Source organism: Necator americanus, chromosome V (assembly GCF_031761385.1).
Source record: "Necator americanus strain Aroian chromosome V, whole genome shotgun sequence".
Taxonomy (NCBI): Eukaryota; Metazoa; Nematoda; class Chromadorea; order Rhabditida; family Ancylostomatidae; genus Necator; species Necator americanus.
In genome coordinates, this window is record NC_087375.1 from 31,608,340 (window position 1) to 31,626,933 (window position 18,594).

An 18,594-nucleotide genomic window follows, 5' to 3' on the forward strand; every position below is an offset into this window, starting at 1 on the left:
AGGGGTGTTCATAGGATTTCCGCTTATTTCTCGAAATTGGACAAAATGTTCATTACATCCGTAATCAGGAGGTTATTTAGAGCATTTTGGTACCCCACATCATATGTTGGTCCGAAATTTCCATTCTCTTCAGAAATTCACGAAAGTGCTCCATCGAAGATTAATAAAACGTCATGCTTTTCAAGCTGGGAAAATTCTCCTCGGAAATTTATCAGCAAACAACTTGTACTTGACAATAGTTTATATTGTAAGCTTCTAGCTTTGAAAATGTCTAGTTTTTCCAGTTTCAAACTTACAACATTACTCTATTTCGTTATTTGGTCCAGTTTTTGAACAGCTGTCAACAGCTTAGAATGAACGCTTAAGTGTAGCGATTCAGTATTTGCTTAGAACTTTTCTTCCTTAACGAGAACTGAATTAGGCGCTAACATTGGATGAGAGCTAGACATGGTTTTCGAGTGACCAAATTGAAGAAATTTTCGTCTCTTTTCACAAAACAGGAATTTTTGCAGCCTCTATGAATTTTTTCAGTACCTCAAATATCCAGTTCTTCTCACAAAAAGACGCTCTTTCGAATGATGTTGAATTCACTTTTATTTACAAACTTCAAAATTTCAACACTGACTCCGCCCTCTTATAGGGCAGGCGATATTCTATAGCTGGAATGGTTATCGTGGCCCAGGCATGGTCTGCCAGGCATCTCACACCTTCGATAGGTGACTCCTCTGGCGATTCTCCGTCGCAGAGAGACAGTAATGTTTGAGCGTAAATGAACGGTGACAACAATTCTAAAGAGTTCTTATTTGTAAAAACAGTAGTGATAATTTGAAACGGCTAGGAAATTGACGAAATTACTGACGAAATTAAACCAAGAAACAAAAAGAAAAGGAGAGGGAAGAAAAGGAAGAAGTGAATATTATTCGAATTGAACTGCAGGACACGAAAAATTCAAAAATTTAAAAAGTTCCGATTTTTTCCTCCATAAAACGTCTTAATTTGTTACATGTCTGTCTTTTTCAGGAGGTTTATTTCGTTTGTTTGTATTTCTTTCCGAAAGCTTGTGAAATTGAAGCTGTATAGTTCTGATGACTGAGAACTCTTTAGAATTGTTGTCACCGTTCATTTACGCTCAAACATTACTGTCTCTCTGCGACGGAGAATCGCCAGAGGAGTCACCTATCGAAGGTGTGAGATGCCTGACAGACCATGCCTGGGCCACGATAACCATCCCAGCTATAGAATATCGCCTGCCCTATAAGAGGGCGGAGTCAGTGTTGAAATTTTGAAGTTTGTAAATAAAAGTGAATTCAACATCATTCGAAAGAGCGTCTTTTTGTGAGAAGAACTGGATATTTGAGGTACTGAAAAAATTCATAGAGACTGCAAAAATTCCTGTTTTGTGAAAAGAGACGAAAATTTCTTCAATTTGGTCACTCGAAAACCATGTCTAGCTCTCATCCAATGTTAGCGCCTAATTCAGTTCTCGTTAAGGAAGAAAAGTTCTAAGCAAATACTGAATCGCTACACTTAAGCGTTCATTCTAAGCTGTTGACAGCTGTTCAAAAACTGGACCAAATAACGAAATAGAGTAATGTTGTAAGTTTGAAACTGGAAAAACTAGACATTTTCAAAGCTAGAAGCTTACAATATAAACTATTGTCAAGTACAAGTTGTTTGCTGATAAATTTCCGAGGAGAATTTTCCCAGCTTGAAAAGCATGGCGTTTTATTAATCTTCGATGGAGCACTTTCGTGAATTTCTGAAGAGAATGGAAATTTCGGACCAACATATGATGTGGGGTACCAAAATGCTCTAAATAACCTCCTGATTACGGATGTAATGAACATTTTGTCCAATTTCGAGAAATAAGCGGAAATCCTATGAACACCCCTTCCTCCCATGGAGATGTATCCGCGGGATATGCCAATGGAAGGATTGCGGAGATGTGAAAGTAATTAACGGGGCTTGAGGAAACTTTGCCCGTTTTCAGGCCACACATTTGTCAAAAGTAAATTCTCGAAGTATATTTGAAATCAGCAGCTCATTTACTTTCGAATGGTACTTTCAAAATCTAATTTTGACCACTTCCAAGAATTCCGACGGTTTGCGACGGATTAATTCGTCGGCGACGGATTTTGGGACACAAGTTACTAGCGGTGTTGTATAGTGGGGTCAAAACGACATGAAGCACGATGCATTTGCATACGCGCTCGAAACGGCGCTGTGGAGGCAGCAGCTGGAAACGAGGTGGGACCGTCGCAAACTGCAGCGATGGGTGGTGCCAGCAAAGGTTCCACTACGATCCACACTCCACCGCACCGCCTCGAGAGAAGCCGCGTACGCAATTCCGTATGTGCTCCATGTCGTGTGATCCTACTATAGACCCGATTGTACCTATGGGTAAAGGTAACTTCCACTTTCTCACTAATGAAACAGTATGAATCATAGGTGCACCGAAGGATATAACCGCAGGTGTTTATGTCTGTCGACCGTTTGCTGTTTGCTTATGTTTGAAGACCGCGACGTGTCCGCGCGACGCTCACGTGTAGAAAAAAGCTCACACACTTTCTGTACTCGCGATAGGACCCCTCATCCTCGTGCTCTAACCCTTGTCGAGCGTCGAATCGTTGCCTTTCCATTAAAGAGCCAACTATAGGTGTTTTTCATAGTATATTTGAGCTATTAGTTCTCGTAATTTGGAACTAGACCCTGCAACAAATTGCTTTAAATACTGTTGTTTGGATCTCTGGGTTCAGCATATCCACAACTCTTGCTTTGGCTTTTCTAATTAACTCTAGTTATAATCCTTAAAAAGTACTGTAGTCTTCAAGTGCCGTACAGTGAAGCGCACTTGAATACAGAAAGCCTCTTCACACACACACTTTTCATGACATCTTGCCAGCAGCTATTAGTTAGTAATTGTGCTTACGTGGCTGATAGCGACTCATTCGTAACCACAGTACGCACTATCCCCACCTGACACATTTTACATCCCCCTCCTCCCTCCGGCTTACCGTAAACAAAAGCGTGTCGCGTCCTACGGCTGAGCTGATATAGTTGGCGCGAGATTTGCACCACACGCGTCGTGTCAACTCAATTGGATGTGTTTCTCAATTTTGTGTGTGAGAAATAACTCTTCCAAGATGAACTTCAAGAGCATCCGTACCTCTTTGTGATACGGGTGATACAGTGCTGTAATTTCCTCTGCTCAGACGGAATGATTCGCGCGTTTGAGTCTATTGGTTATTATCGACCGAACGCTGTGCTTGGATACTCGATCGATGATCAGTTGGTAGCGAAGCGAACGCGCGACGCTATCGCTTCCACGAAGTCCGCGGTCAGCCTTATTTCATGCTATCACGTGAGTGTCGTACCTTTCCTTTTGATGTATCTACTTGTCCGTCGCAGTTCTCGGTCGAAGGCGTCGTCGACGAGTTTCTCAAAATTTGTTACCTGTTTCAAACAACAAACGTCAGATGACCCCGCTCTCTTTTTTCCCCTATCCCAAAATGTGCTGTTACTGGCTTCTAGAAAGTTTTCTTTATGGATCCGCTGGGAGTCTCTATAACTGTGGTCATCGTGCTTTGCACTAGTGTGTTAACGGGGTTTTTTCGTCTTGATTTTTTTTTTCAAAGATTTACTTACAAGCATTGATTGGATAAGAAAATATTCCACATCATGATGCTGTTCATCTTTTTGGTGGGTCTTGCTTTAATTTCTGATTATTTGATCAAGAACAAATATTTTTTGCTGATGCGATAAGCGAGGATTTAGGTTTTCAATGCCCTATTTAAAAAAAACTAACTAAAAAAGAGCTTTCATGAAAACATATCCCAGTAAGGATTAGATCCTTTTTTCTCGCAGTATGTCACATCAGTAAGTCCTAATTTCATCCCAATCCACTACGTTAGTAATATGCATTCATGGTGCGACATCACTTCATCGGTGAAGTATAAAACAACCCAACCTCTCCTTGGACTGAAATAGATAAACGAGTGTTGTATGCATACAGTAATCTCTGAGAAACTCGGGTGAACATAACTTCAGCTGAATAGGGAGAAATGGAGAGGGGGCACTCAGAGGCGCTCTTACTTTTCGAAGTATATAACTAAATCAGTTCGGCCTTAAGACCTAAGCATTAGTCTAAGAGGATCTATGACATGTAAGCTAAAGCTACTAAGTCGAGAAATGGGAGGAACACTGAGTGCCCTTTTCTCCCTCCCTCCACCTATTTCTGCAGTTGCGGAATTAGAAAAAAAAAACATAGATCGTTCCTCTTCACATTCAATATTTGCCTAGACAGTAGGTTTTAGCAGTTTTTTTTTTCCTTTTTCTGAGATCGTATCTCTACGACTGTGCCTTTTTCACCCAGCGCTACCTGTTTGGGACGTGTATGTGCGGCTTGCCGTACGCAGCGAAATGAAATGCAGTCGGTTCAAAGCCTGTAGAAGAACCTATAGAAGCGATAGCGACGGGTCCACCGGTGCCAGACAGCTATAGAAGGGGGTGCGACTGGTCCCGCGGCGTCGAATTCCTGTCGTGACATAGAAATATCGCACAGTAACTTCGTGTGCATGTCGCAAAAGGTAAATGGGAAGACGCAAACGTTTCATAGTCGTATCCAATTTCCGCGTTGCTTTTCACCTCTACGACTCCTACGTTGTTTAGAAAGTGGTTACATGAATGCTAACTGTTCCTTATATAGCAGCCAACTGTCTACATGATCTGATGTGGAACGCTACCTTTATCAGTAAGATGACGTCATTCACTTCATTTCATGTGAAACATCGCCCCGTGGTAACTGTTGGAGGAAACAAAAGGGAATCGTATACTTTGAGTAATGATTCCACATCGTGTCTATATTACATTGGTATCGAAAAAGTGTTTAAGTTGAAGTTTGTACGTTCTGCAAACGTAGAATGGACTTTCAAAGAAAAGTATGAATCTTTAGCTCAAATTTCCTTTAAGAAAAAGAAGAAAACCTTGTAAGAAATTCCCAATCCTAATTTACAAAAAATGTCACTATTATTAATTTATTTTCATTAATCAGTGATTGGGAGCGGAGCGAACACAACAGAAAGTCTGAAGTCCTGCTTTAGCCGGACGCTCAGACTGGTAGAATAAATAACAGAGGAACTTCCGCAGCATGTGACATTATTAGAGCACAATAGATCCAATTGAATTGTAATACTAACTGCTGTTTTGGAGTGAGTTGTTTGTTCATTTTGAAGACTTGTTGCCTAATTTGCCCAGACAAATTAGGCAATAGCCGCGTTGGTTGGTGTGATCACTCACGGAGTAAAGGAAACGTGCTGCAGTTCGTAGCCGGCACAGCAGCTCATAAAAACCTCAGGGCTATAGCAGTCGACCTAGATAAGATCCTCACGTCGCCAGGAAAGACCTACGCCATTCCTTTCCGAAGCGGAGAGGAATGTGGGCGATCGATTCGCAGCTGGGCGCAGCTTCGTGGAGAAATATATTAGCGATCCTGAGCTTGCCCTCCATTTGACGGAGGAAAACAAGAGTATGCCGTCCCCGAGCGGCACGTGTCTCGAACACGGGAGCGCATAATACTGCTCAGGGTTAAGTTCTGTCCTCTCACATACTATCTGTTACAACCGCGGTCCTCCTCAACACCATGGGTACGAAATATGGCTCCTTCATGCAGTAAACTGTTTAGAGTCCTCATAGAAGGCGAATCGTCACTTAACGAACTTCCTAATATGGTTACCTAGGGCGCGCTTATCAGCTTCCTAGGGCCGGAAATCAGAGCACTACTTCAAGGTACTTACATGGTTCCGACCCCACCGTTCCTTTTATAATCGTCAGCGTCGAGGGCCAATCGGAGCGGGAGGCCAATATGTTCTACCACAACAGTATAGAGGCGGAAGTGTCCGGGGATCTTGCGCTCACCGAGGCACCGGGGTCTAACACCGGCCCAACTTTGCGTTATCACACTTCACCGCTAGCAGTGCGCCGGCTAGGGTGGGTGCCTGACGAGCTAGGTGTGGAGCTGTCCATAGTCGACTCACAACAAGAAAGAGAAAATGAGGAAATGACTCCGAACAAGGGAGAAAAAATGTAAAAAGGTAATCCTCTTAAATTCCAGAACACACGTCGCGCAGGAGTCTGCCGAGTTCCTCGAAGAGAATAGCCATATGATTATATATATATATATATCATATCTCGGGATATGATATATATATATCATATCCCGAATCGCCATGGTCAGTTTATCCTCGGACACGTCAGCTCCCTTCGCCGCGTTAAATTTTAGGGCCGTGTGACTAGTTGGGCCAGCTCTCTCAACGCCATCGTACCTGCTCCAGAACTTTCTCATTTTTCGAGAAAAAGTAGATGCTGCCTCAGGTTATTTTTCAGGACGCGGACTCAGGAGTAGATTCAGCCCAACATGGCGAGGGCTGCCGATTCCTGCGCAAAATAATCAAGCGTTCTCGAAATCCTCATCGACAGGATTGGACAACTGCACATCTCACGGCTCATTCCGCCTCGATCACCATGTACGTAAGAACAAAGTGACCACGCAACGGAAATGTCTGGAAACTGAGTTCCGTGGTCGACACGCGGTGTGTCTCTCAGCCGTCATGCATGGTGCTTATCGCTGAAAGGGTCGGACACGCTACGTTGAAAATCCGGAGTATTGGCCGCCTGGTTAGCTCCGGATAGCAACGATAATACTCGAAGGACTCTGCCCTGTCCGCTAGCCACAGCTCGTACTCTGCGCGAAATGTTACAGCAACACAGCCATGATGACTCCTCCTCTCGGTGCATCGGAAGAAACTGACAAACGAAGTGGCGCAGGTGTTTATGAGCGCGACGGAGGCTTGAATCCCAGAAGAGAGATCTTCCGCACTGTCATTTGCTGCTGATTCTAAAACATGGGTAGAAGCCGCAAACAGTACCTGACACAGTAATACTTTGTGTGCTGAAATACCAGACGGAGAATAAGAACCGGGGCAGTCCTGTATGATCCACAGAAAATGTGGCGCTGATTATCCTCATTCACCATGTATCCGTAGTGGAAGATGACCAAAACGTTTTCTCAAAAGCACGTTCATGGTAGTCGAAGCTGTCCAATATAGTCTGATAGCCAACGTATAAGAGGCGGGATCGACATAACCGTCGAGATTAACAAAAGTGTGTATAACGATTGCCGTCTCGTACCGATCAATTTGTCATGTCAATCCTTCTCACGAAGTTTAACTGTCATTTGAACGTTGAAATTTCTGGTACAATTTCCGCGGTCAAGTATCTAAACAAATACATCGATGAATTTCCTTATCGCGCACCAATAACTAATGGAAACGATTCTGATGACAATGGAATTTAGACGAGGTTAAAAGCATTTGATCCCTCACAATGTATGCCCATCTTTAGCTCTTCACAGAGTGTTTGAGTTTGCTATGAAACAAAAATCCTACACTGTATGCAGATAGGCTGTTCACTAGTCGGGATATCAGACAGTTCACTTTGTAGCAGGACAAACACAACAACCTATAGATAGGGCAGGTTCCAACTTCATGACCCTTACTGCTTATTTTTGAAATCAACCACCGGTCCCAAAGGGAACAGTTCTCAAGAGTTAGTAATAGTCTCGCGATCTTCTCTTCTTTCCATGTAAAGAGAACTCCACTTTGAAGGAAGTGGTTGTACAACCCCGTGTCAGGTACGGCAGTGAGAGATCCTCCAAACATCTTCTTCCAAACCTGTTTGGATCCTCGAAACACAACGACGATGATATGGTCTATTTCTTTATGTTGCCCAAAACTGCGACTCCCACTTTTAGTGGAGACAGCAGTGCTTCTGAAACCAGAATGTACGATCAGAAACCATTCTCACTTGCTACTTCAATTGTAGACTCCCTAAGTTTTTCAGGTTTAGTTCTTCAATATCATGTTCTTCAAGACAGTTTTAACAGATCACCAGCAATGATTGTCGATAAGATCGACCAAAGAAACACAGTTTTTATTGTAGTTTCATTACTATGGTTCTTTTTGTTATCATCATTCATGAATGTTTATGTTTGTGTTTTGTCAAATGCCCAGTTGCAATACTTACTATTTTATTGTCGTAATCAATATCACATGTTGTATTATGATGAAAAGCTTGATATGGTAAATTACTGCCATTACGCAATTTCATAGATCTTGGCCCATGTAAATCACTAAAGCAAGTTCTTCGCCTTCTACATTACCTATTAAGTTGGTATCTCAAATGTTATTCCAAGTCTGTATTTTCTAAGTTCACATGTACAAAAAGTATCTACTTTACTTAGTTACTTGTATATATTATATATGATCAGGAATATTATACGATCAGGAAATAAATGCATGTGCGGTCGCCAGCATCGTTCAATTGTCAAAGAAGTACAGCGTGGCATTTCCCATGTGTAGAAGACATGTCCACAATGAACTGGAAAATGGTTACTGTCTTCTCTGTGGAAGACTCACGTGTTCTCATGCAAGCATAATAACCGAAAGATTTGGGTCGTCAGTTGTTAGAAAGAATCAATGTTCGTTGGCGACTACTCCAACATCTCTATTACCGGGTGTTCCTAGGAACAGTTTTTTCTCCAGCTTCATGTACGGTGGATGGCGTCGTCTCCTATCGGTTAGTCCGATGACTTCGTAGTCAATCTTATTGACTTGCATTACAAGATTCTCAACGTAATCCTGGATAACTTTTATAACCTCGTTCTCACTGGTGCTGCCGCTCACCGAAATTAGGAGAATTTTTCTTATTACTGCACCGTAGCATAATCCTAAAACAAATGAGCAAATTGCTAGCGTCCAGTTCCGCAGTTTTGTGCAGGATATCATGGATGGTAATGATCTGTGCCGTAACGAAAAATAGCAAACAAAAATGGCAACATTATAGTAAGGTTTTGTTTCGTTCTCTAGGATTTCACTTTCCTGCAACTAGAAGTATTTCTCCCGAAAAAAAAACTAGGTTTTTCCGTTTCAGATTGTTCGAACCTTTGTAGTTGTTTACCTTCGTAGGAATAATTTTCTTTCCTGGCATAGACTGGAATCGGAGCGTGTCACGATTTTGAGTGCTCGAATAATACAAGAAACGGTCCCATCGGAAGAAATTCTGGGTCACGGTTTTCGTTATCCGCCGCGGAGTGACAGATGATTACGCAGGTAGGCAATAATGCAGATGTTGCCGCAGACTCGAAACATTCATGAGAAGTTCTTGTGAGTTCTCTTTCAAAAAAAGCTTTTGAGCAAGGAACTATTTATACGAATTCAAGGCGAAGTGTTTAATTTTCTTGTCAGTCTTTGTTTGTGTTTTTTTTTTTTTTTTTTTTTTGTGTAGGAAACGCACCAAGCCCACCCTACTGGTGCTTTGTGTATTAATTCCGCTGCTAGTTCGACTAATAGAAGGTTATCAACAAACCTGTTGTTGGTTTCTTATCTTCGTCTTTGAGATTCTCTTCTTTTTCCAACTGCCTTTTGATATTTGAATTCAGTTTTTGTGAAAGCTGCTCAATTCAGTGATCCTAATATCGCCTATGGGCGAGTGTAGTGTAGCGGTTAAAGGTTCCGCTTTCTGCAACATCGATCGGCGGTTCGAATCCGCCCTAGTGTTCACCAAGCCTTTCATCACTCTGAGGTCGCTAAATTGGAACCAGACTTGTCTGGAAGATAAAAACACTGACTTGACACATCGCCAAGCCTCAGGTGTCATTGTATAGGCCAGTTACGCGTTCGTGAACCTCAAACGATTCTGAATTGAAGTGAACGTGAGGGAAACGTGAAACGCCAAAAACTTTGTCCCTTTAACTCTAATATCCCCTTTTCGCTTTACGACATTTATTATCAAAAAATCCTTTTTTTTCATGCTGAACACAAGAATTTCCCTCTATACCACGAGTATTCTCTGCTATAGACTTCGCGGGGAAGATTTATTTTCTAAACGCTGGCGCTCCTAAAATTACATCATTTTCAGAGATATAATAATGTTATTTTACTTGCAGGCCACCAAATGACCAGTCCTTTTTAGTGTATCGACAATAACCAAGCCTCAAGACGACAACTATACCACCAAAACTTTTGTTTTCTGCAGTGAATTTTGGATCTTTCCGAGTTTTTTTGTAATCAAAATCATACAGTTGGAAACAATATTACATCGGATAAATCACATTCGTCATTCCACTAATTCTTAGAAAGCAAATATTTTGATCTAAAATTACAATGTTTTGGACAGGTGGTCCAAAGATGATGGATGAAAAGAGGAAGAAAAGTCCAAAGATAACAAAGATTTTGTGTTTGTTTCCTGGTTATTTTTTGCATCATATCACTACTCGTGAAAGCAACATCATCCAAGATAATCCAACAGCAGAAATTCTGAAATTAATTAATTAATTTGTGACCGGATTTTGATAGAGTCTAGCTTGAAATTGAGTTAAAAAGAAGACTTCTTCCCAACAAACAACCCACAATTCTTTTAACCGCTTTTGCTGGCAAGTATTTGTAATTAATATTTCGATTAATTCTTACTGCATTATTTTAATACTGTATGCGACTCGTCTACAAGGTGTAACATTATAAAACTAATCATATGAGGTTAGCCAGAGACTGACGGATTTTGAAATAGTAAACTAGATTTTCTCAAAACAATTCTTGAATAAACTGTATCTTAGCCAAGTGAGAGCATTCTTACCATTCCACTCTTTTCCCACGAATAGACAGAAGCAGAAGTGCAGTTTATGTCTATGAACGTGGGCACTCTCAATTTTATCTTATAGTACAAAAAAAATGAGCGTGAAACAATTTTGATTTCAATTGTTTGTTAAAAAACGTGTCAGGGAATGGAACGTGAGCAATAGAGACGCTGCCAGACGTCCGCAGTCCAGCTAATCGAGCTTGAATAAGCAACAGAATCTTCCCAACCTGCACAATTACAGACACGTAGCGGATTGCTATCGTTTAACTAAATGTGATAAGTTGCATTTTAGGAGCGACCAAACGGTGCGTTCCCCTGGATTACTACTACAACTGATAATTGAGTATCATTACGCTCATACTCGTAAACTACCTCCTTATTCCTACCAGTCCCTCGTGAGACCTCAACATCCTCAATTTCGTGGTATGCTGCCTTCGAATCCACATGCTACCTTCCTGAACCAGTTGTGTAAGTATTAAAATTGCATACGTGCAATTGAATGGCGGTAGAAGTCGTAAAAGAAATGGTAAGCTCTTTTATTGGAATGAAGACTCAGACACTACCACACTGACCACTAATAAATGGTTAATTAAGTATTATTTGCAGCTGTCATCCACTATATGAATGACTTTTTGAGGTTTACGTTTGTCCGGTTTTTTTTAATCGAATGATAGGATTGTTATGTCATCTGCGAGTGTTATGCAGCCTTGAGCACTTGGAGGGATCATCCGTAGTAGCCAGGATGTGTAAGTTATAAAGAGTACCGATGATAAGACAACGCTTTGTGGAACACCGTTACATGTTATATGAAATGGATAAAGGGTTGGCTAACAAACACGTGAAGCGCTCCGTGCGAAAAAGAGGACTGTAAATAAGCTGTTATTCTATGATGTATTCTCACTTGTCGAGGTTTTTGTATTAGACCGTCGTGTGCGACATTATTTTAAAAAATCCATTCTGATTTATGCCAGTGGTAGAATGAGCAACAAGACAATTGACAAACATTTTCGAAAAATTTTTCAAACAGTCTTGCTAAAATATAGCATATACTAACGGGTCTAATGTTGTTTGGCTGATTATTTGAGGACTTTTCTGAGATAGGAATGACCTGAGAATGATTATATTTTAAGGGAACGTTCCTCATGAAGATGAAAGGATGAGAGTTGTGAGCCATGCAATTTAACAAACAGCATTTCTTCTTTAAAAAAAGTGGGATCTTATCGGGTGTTTGTGAATAAGAACTGCCCTATTTAAAAATCAACTCGATGATTTCACTTGTGTTGAACCAACTGCTATCTCCCATTAGAAGAGATAATTTTTCTGAATATTTGTGACACAAAATATTAAATGGAAAGTTTTTTTTAAACGTGTCGGCAAGTAATTAAGCCTTCTCAGGATCAATCCATAGTGTTTTACTCTTTTTTGTCCTGAACTCTCCAATTTCTTGTTTTAGATACATTTGAGAATTAAGGTGTAGAAAGTTTGTTTATCTCTTGACTCAATTACTTTTCTTTGAATCGAGAGATTGTGCTTCAGTGATTTTCTCGGAACTTCGTTATGTAGTTTGCTGAAGCACATAGTTTTTCCAAGCTAAGGATCACAGCCGATACAACGAAAATGCATGTAAGGCACTTAACCATTCCCAGAGGTGCTTTCTAGATAGGAATATGTAAATCGATAGAGTTTTTTAAGACAGCAAGAAATATTCACAATTACCAAGCAGCGGTTTCACAGTGTACTGGTACAGCCCAACGAATCGATCTGATCGAGATAAACTCTTACTCAAGAAAAGTCCACAGTTTTTCTTTTTATACTATAAATCTGTGTTTCTCTAACCAAGGCTGATTGATACGTTATTGAGGCATGCTCCCTGGATCACAATGAAGCATTGGTTTGGATCCTTCTGGCAGTGTCTCTGTCGGAGCAAGAATACTATCAAGGTTATGGTTCCCTAACTCATTATTTTTGACTAACTGTAAGTCAACAAAAGAATTCGAGGCGTTATTAGTAAGTATGAGGAACATCCGATCAGATGATGTCAGGAACGTTAAGGTCACTAGTGATAATAGCCAGGAAATTAATTGTTGACTTATCGGAAATCGCCTTAAATCGTTGTTCTGGTTTGTCAGCAAGACCTATAGGGAGCAAGACCTGTATATACGTGACCTGTATGTACGACATCTAAATGTACCAAGTTGTCTTCAAAATAAATGTTGGCAGATAATGTTTCAGGCTTCAGTCAACTTCTCTTGAAATGAGTGCAGAGGAAAAGCAATTTACAATAAAGAGCACAACTCCACCGCTTCTTCTAGTGTTGCGATCTGTTCTCAAAACTTGCTAGTTTGACCATCAGTGGTCTACTTGATCCAGTTTTTCTAAAAGGTTGCGTCATACAGTTTAGAGTTTAGAGTCTTGTCAAATTAGGATACCTCAGGGACTGAGATCACTGTGGAGCCAGTATAGAACAAAAAAAGTAGTCTTATACGGCTGGCGTTTTTTTATTAATGACTTTTTAAGGCGCAATTGTTTCCACCTTTGTTCTGCGGTTGGACTGCCAAACCGTTTAGGCGTTGCGGCAAACATCTCACCCGATTCAACTTATCTAGAGCAACGACAGTGCTACTTACCACAGTGGTGAGAAATTCGCGATGTTCGTACAAGACTATTGCCGGAATGGACGCTCAATCGCAGCGCTACCATTCCAGCTTGAAGTAGAATGCATTTGCGTTGACCTGACTATTCTTGTTCACAAGTTGGCATGCAAGAGAGTGAAGTAGAAGTCAGGTTTGCTTCCATTTCTTCCTGCTTCCCGAATGGTGCAGCGATGCAGTTTCCGACCGTATTCCATTCTCTAACTTTGATTCGCTTACAGTTTTCCGCATTTTTATCTGTCGGTCTCTCTTTCTGTCTGATCATGTTATCCTAAACACCGTTAAAATCTTTCCTCGACTAACAGAATTTAGAATTTTCTTCTTTTCTTTATTCTTTTCCTGTTTCTGCTTTGGAATGTATCTGCTGCTATTGTCTTTCTGTTCCCTTCATTGATCATTCCATTTGAAAATTCATTAACATTGATGTTGCGTATGACTGCTATAGTCCTTTTTAAAGCGAAGTTCTTGAAAGTTTCATACTGATACTTGCAGATATCAAGTTGCTACAAAAGCCTACAATCATGATGCTGCTCACCCTTGCAGTAAGTACTAATTTTCTGATATTTAATGCACAAGGAAGAAACGGAAATAGTGAGTAGTGAAAATCGCAGTGGAGCAGTGGAACTGAGGATAAATATCGGAGCGGGGGGCCCTTTTTTTGCAAAAAGGCCATTAAAAGTAAATATTGTAATCCCCCTCTACTTTTTTCACCCCTCGCAGGAGGCAACTCCAGGTCGTTTGACGCAGCTATGTCTAAGCATGGTGTTCTACCACGACGATGAATAGTGTAGGAGACAAGGACAAGGGAGAAACTCTTACTTCAAGTTACAGTCTCGCACAACTGAGCTTTCACGGATCTCCATCGCTAGAGGGATCAGTTTCGGTATGTTACGAGGTGAGGTACTTGGTAGTGGATAAGGAGCTATCTGAGTTTGTACCTTTCTCGAGATGAGGGTGGGTCAACGAGGTGGACTCCATCTTTCTGCATTTCTAAGATTGACCCATCTAGATGACTAAACCTCAGTCCTGTCAATAATCTCCATCGAAGTGATTGGGAGGTGGAAAACAGCCAGCTTTTATACTTCCCTCGAAGAAATTATCGACGTCTCTCAGATATTAATGAACGCAACGAACGTTAGGTATAGGACATGTACAGGACTGTAGGGGTCATCGAGGTTAAGAGGTGCGGAAAGAGGTTAAGCTATTCTGATATTTAAATAGACATCACATACGCTTGTATCCCAAGCGGGTTGAAGATCGATGATGCATACCTGATAATCCGAAGCTAGGAACATTGCGTCGTCATAGGACCGACCAAGACGAGAATACACCACTCACTTAAGGTAGTATAAGGAAGTGGTGAACAAGCTTTCTTAGGAACATGCGACAGAAGAGGAGTCGGTGGAATTTGTACTTTGTCGCCCCAATTATGGCTAAAACACCTCGACTATTTCGTGCATATTTTCGACACGAATCGGAAGTTTTCCGATGAGAAGATGCGGTTAAGCGCAACTTTTGGGTATCTTTCCCCCTTACGGTCCGAGATCAAGCTACGGGAAAGAAGAGTTGGAAAAGCGTCTTATACGGGTCTTAGAGAAGTTCTACAGATATGACCAAACCTCCTATAAGGTCATTGTTGGTGATTTCAATGCCAAAATTGGCCTCAGAAGAACGCCTGAGAACCTCGTATCCGAACCCACGAGATACAGTAGCACGAGTAGGGAAGACTTCATCATGGCGACAAAAATCATTCGTGGGAACTAATAATTCCAGAACCTATCCTGTCTACGCTGGACGTGAAAGTCGGCCGGTGGAGTGTATCACGGCGAAATTGAACACATCATCGTCAGTAAAGGTTTTGCCTGACGGGATTTCACTTCTGTACCGAATTTCTCTATAGGAACGAACCGCTGCTCCTTTCAAATTATTTTTGTTGCGAAAGGAGGAAAGATCGCCAAATTTAGACTCAACTCAACCCAACTCCAAGAACCATCATTAACTGGGACCAGTTCGCCGCACTATTCCCAGTTTTTGGAAGGAAAAACATCGATGAGACAAAAGATCTGCTCGCTGAACATCCCCACTACTGCGTGAGGAAAGCCGTGAGGAAAGAGAGACTATCCGTCTGCCTTCAAGAAACAGTTCGCGTAATGTGCCAGCCAAGAGCAGCGAAACCGCAGGCAGCCTAGAACTCGTCCTCGAGATCGCAACGCTTAGTAATGAGCCGATAAAGGAAAACATCAAAGAGAAGACCAGCAATACAAAGCACTGTAGCATTACTTGTCGGAATAAAATGTTCCTGATTAATGGAAGACCAGCAAGACCTTGTTGTTTGTATGGAGGGGAACACATATGACATCGGGAATAATCGTTCATTCTTCTTACCATCTGTCATGGATGAGCTCCGATTAGATTCGTCCTTAACAGGATTGAAAAGTTGCCAATAAATAACAGTCATGCATGCAAGCGCGGCTTTATGAGAATTTCAGCACGATCGACCACTTTCATAAAAACTTGGAAATGTCCAGAAACTCATCTAGGTGGCGCGAGAATACACTATGCCGCTTTGTCTCTCCATCATTAACTTGAAGAAAACCTTGAGGCTCACATGAGACTAAGTATGCATTAAGGTATTTGAAGTTAAAAGTAACATAACGGTCGGAAATCAACCATTCTATGAGAACATCCTTGTCGACATGAAGAAAGAAATCCTACAATGCAGTGCAGTCTCACTGAAGATATTTACCGCCGCCTTCGAAAACGCAGTGCGTGAGCCGGAATGGAACGATATGGAAGTGAAGGAAATGTAGAGGCTACACATCTGCGGTATGTTAACTACATTCTGGCAATATCTGGCATCAGCCAAACGGAGCGAATTTTGGCCGACTTCAACGAAACACGGGAACCATTGGTCTTCAGCTGAAACTGCTAAAAGATCAATTGTTGATTGAATGTTTATGAAAACGAATGGATCTTGGTTGCTCCATTTATGCTCAAAGGAGCGAACATGTGGAGTGGAGTATCCGAATGCACCAGCTATGTCTATCTGGGTCGAGAAATGAAAATGAAGAACTACCTGAACATCGAGCTGCTTGTTTGCCGTATAAAAACACCAAGGATGTAGTGGAAAAGATCAGCAGCACCAGTCTTCGTGCTCATTTTAACACAACCGTATTTCGTGCTTTTACGTATGCTTCAAAATCATGAGCACTTCGCAACCAGAAAAAAAACTCGATCAGCGTAATTACGTTCATTCGAAAGAGTGGTGCTAGGTGTATTTTGCTTCAGACAAGTGAGGGACGAGATTCAGAGTTCTGCCCTATGTCAGCTATCGAGGGTTAGAGATGCCGCCGCTTTTGCTAAGGAAGGCGAAACAAAGAGGCCAGACACGTGATTCTCTTCAACGACAGCCTTTGTGTCAGAGCCGCAAACGGCGAGTTCCACACGATTTTAAATACACTGGGAAGACCTTCGACCGGGTGGACAGATTTTTGCACAAGGTCTTTCAAGAAGAAAGTTGAGGTTTGTGCTGCACGCGGAAAGAGAAACAACTGGATGACTTTTGCTAGTGATCAGGACGACTGGGGAATTACCCGCGCTCGTTCCATCGATTCGAAGAGCAAGAGAAGTCTAGGTTATCAAAGTGACAATAATGATAGTAAATTTGAAGAGTGAAGAAGAAGCTTGGTGGTGCAAACATCTCTGCACGGCGCAATTACCGATTGTGGGTGTCGGGAGTTTGACATAGGGGTAAGATATCGCAGAAGGTGTGAGTGTCTAACGATTCACACCCTCTAAACATCCTTCTTAGCCGACATCTACGTCGATTCACACAGTCTTTGAAAACAGCTCTTTTCAATCTTCCCGGTATACAGCAAGAGCTCAATGTGAATTGTTCATCCAAAACCCAAGTGCTCTTGGGCTGCAAGTGTTTCTCAGCTCAGCGTGGTAAGGCGGTGAGTTGCTATCAAATATGCCACAGACGTTTGATATATTTAATTAGGGATTTGGCGGTATGCTGGACGACAACACCAATATATGAGATTGATATATGAGATATATATATCGTGTGCGCTGAGAGTGAATGCTAAAATGGTTGAGTGCGTTTAGTAAGGATGACCACCGCGTGCAGTGGGCAATCAGACTACTCGTGACGAAAAATGCAACAGAGCTATGCCAGCTCTTTCCTTTCATCAGTTGGCAATGACGGAGTCATGACAGAAAAAAATAGGAAAGGACCGTTCTGACTTGTAGTGGACTGAGAACAGTTCATCAGTTGTTTGAGTGTGAACAAAAAAGGAAGCAGATCTTCTGTTGTTGTTCTTTGCTCTTTCCAAGACGAGACTCTTTTTTCGATAATGCATACCAGATGACGATCTCTGTTAACAGATTATGTCCCGGTGATGAAAAGAGTAAAAGGTGTGAGGCAGAATGTTTACATTTAAATTTTTTAGACGAGAAACATGAGGATAGAGCGCGCATGTTGACATAAATGTCATAGAAATCATCTCATTTTAGAGCTTTCTTCTGCTACCTGCAGTCAACGCTCAGTTCAGAAGATGTTTTGCCAATGAACAATTCAATGCCTGCGCCGCTCCTTGTGAGGCAACATGTAGAGATCCTAGTCTGGTGATGTTCTGTTTTTTTCATTCAAGGATCTTCCAATTAGAAAAGAACGTTCTGTTGTCAGAACAGGCTTTAGCAACTTTTTGTAAAAGCAGAGTTTCAGGAGATTTGCCCGGGGTGTGCAGCTACACGTGTGAGGTGCAAGCCAGGTTTCCTAAGAAATAAATATGGCGCTTGCGTGGATGGCTGAACAGCCTTAAATGAATATTTTCTAAAATTAATAAAAGCATAGTCTGATCAACCAATTATAAATTATAGAGACATTACGACCTACGTGTAATGCCAATGAAGAGTTCAGAGAATGTGGTACAGCTTGTGAGCCAACGTGCTGGAACACCGAACCAGTTCGTAGTTCATTTAACTTATATTGTTCAGCTATCGGTAGAAGACTATAACAATATCGAAGGCTGGCTTATTCATGGTTGATTTTCAGAAAAACTGCCCAGACAAGTGCGTACTTGGATGCGAATGCAAGAAGGATATTTCAGAAGCGGAGATGACACGCATTGCTTGCCTCCCATTGCAATGCGAAAATGGTGATGACATAATTGACATAATAGAAAATTATTTTTTTTTTTTTAAAAAACTAGTTACTGGACAAATTTGGATGGTAACTTAACCGTTGTTT

The 18,594-nt window shown here is 41.4% G+C and overlaps 2 protein-coding genes across 2 annotated transcripts in view; both read left to right on the forward strand.

Moving 5' to 3' along the window:
* Window positions 1–3,217: 3,217 nt before the first annotated feature.
* RB195_015811 (uncharacterized protein) lies at window positions 3,218–16,150 on the forward strand (the record flags this gene model as incomplete). The annotated part of the gene is made up of 5 exons (XM_064206698.1): window positions 3,218–3,361; window positions 6,382–6,521; window positions 10,982–11,157; window positions 13,833–13,882; window positions 15,971–16,150. 5 exons carry the CDS (start codon window positions 3,218–3,220, stop codon window positions 16,148–16,150), a joined length of 690 nt encoding a protein of 229 aa, XP_064062579.1.
* Window positions 16,151–16,895: 745 nt separating this feature from the next.
* The window catches only part of RB195_015812 (uncharacterized protein), a gene marked incomplete at both ends in the record, with an annotated part of 24,896 nt that continues 23,197 nt past the window's right edge, over window positions 16,896–18,594 (forward strand). Inside the window, 3 exons of the mRNA XM_064206700.1 lie at window positions 16,896–16,998; window positions 18,225–18,310; window positions 18,400–18,502. Coding sequence (XP_064062580.1) covers window positions 16,896–16,998; window positions 18,225–18,310; window positions 18,400–18,502 — 292 coding nt within the window. The remainder of the gene's footprint in view (window positions 16,999–18,224; window positions 18,311–18,399; window positions 18,503–18,594) is intronic.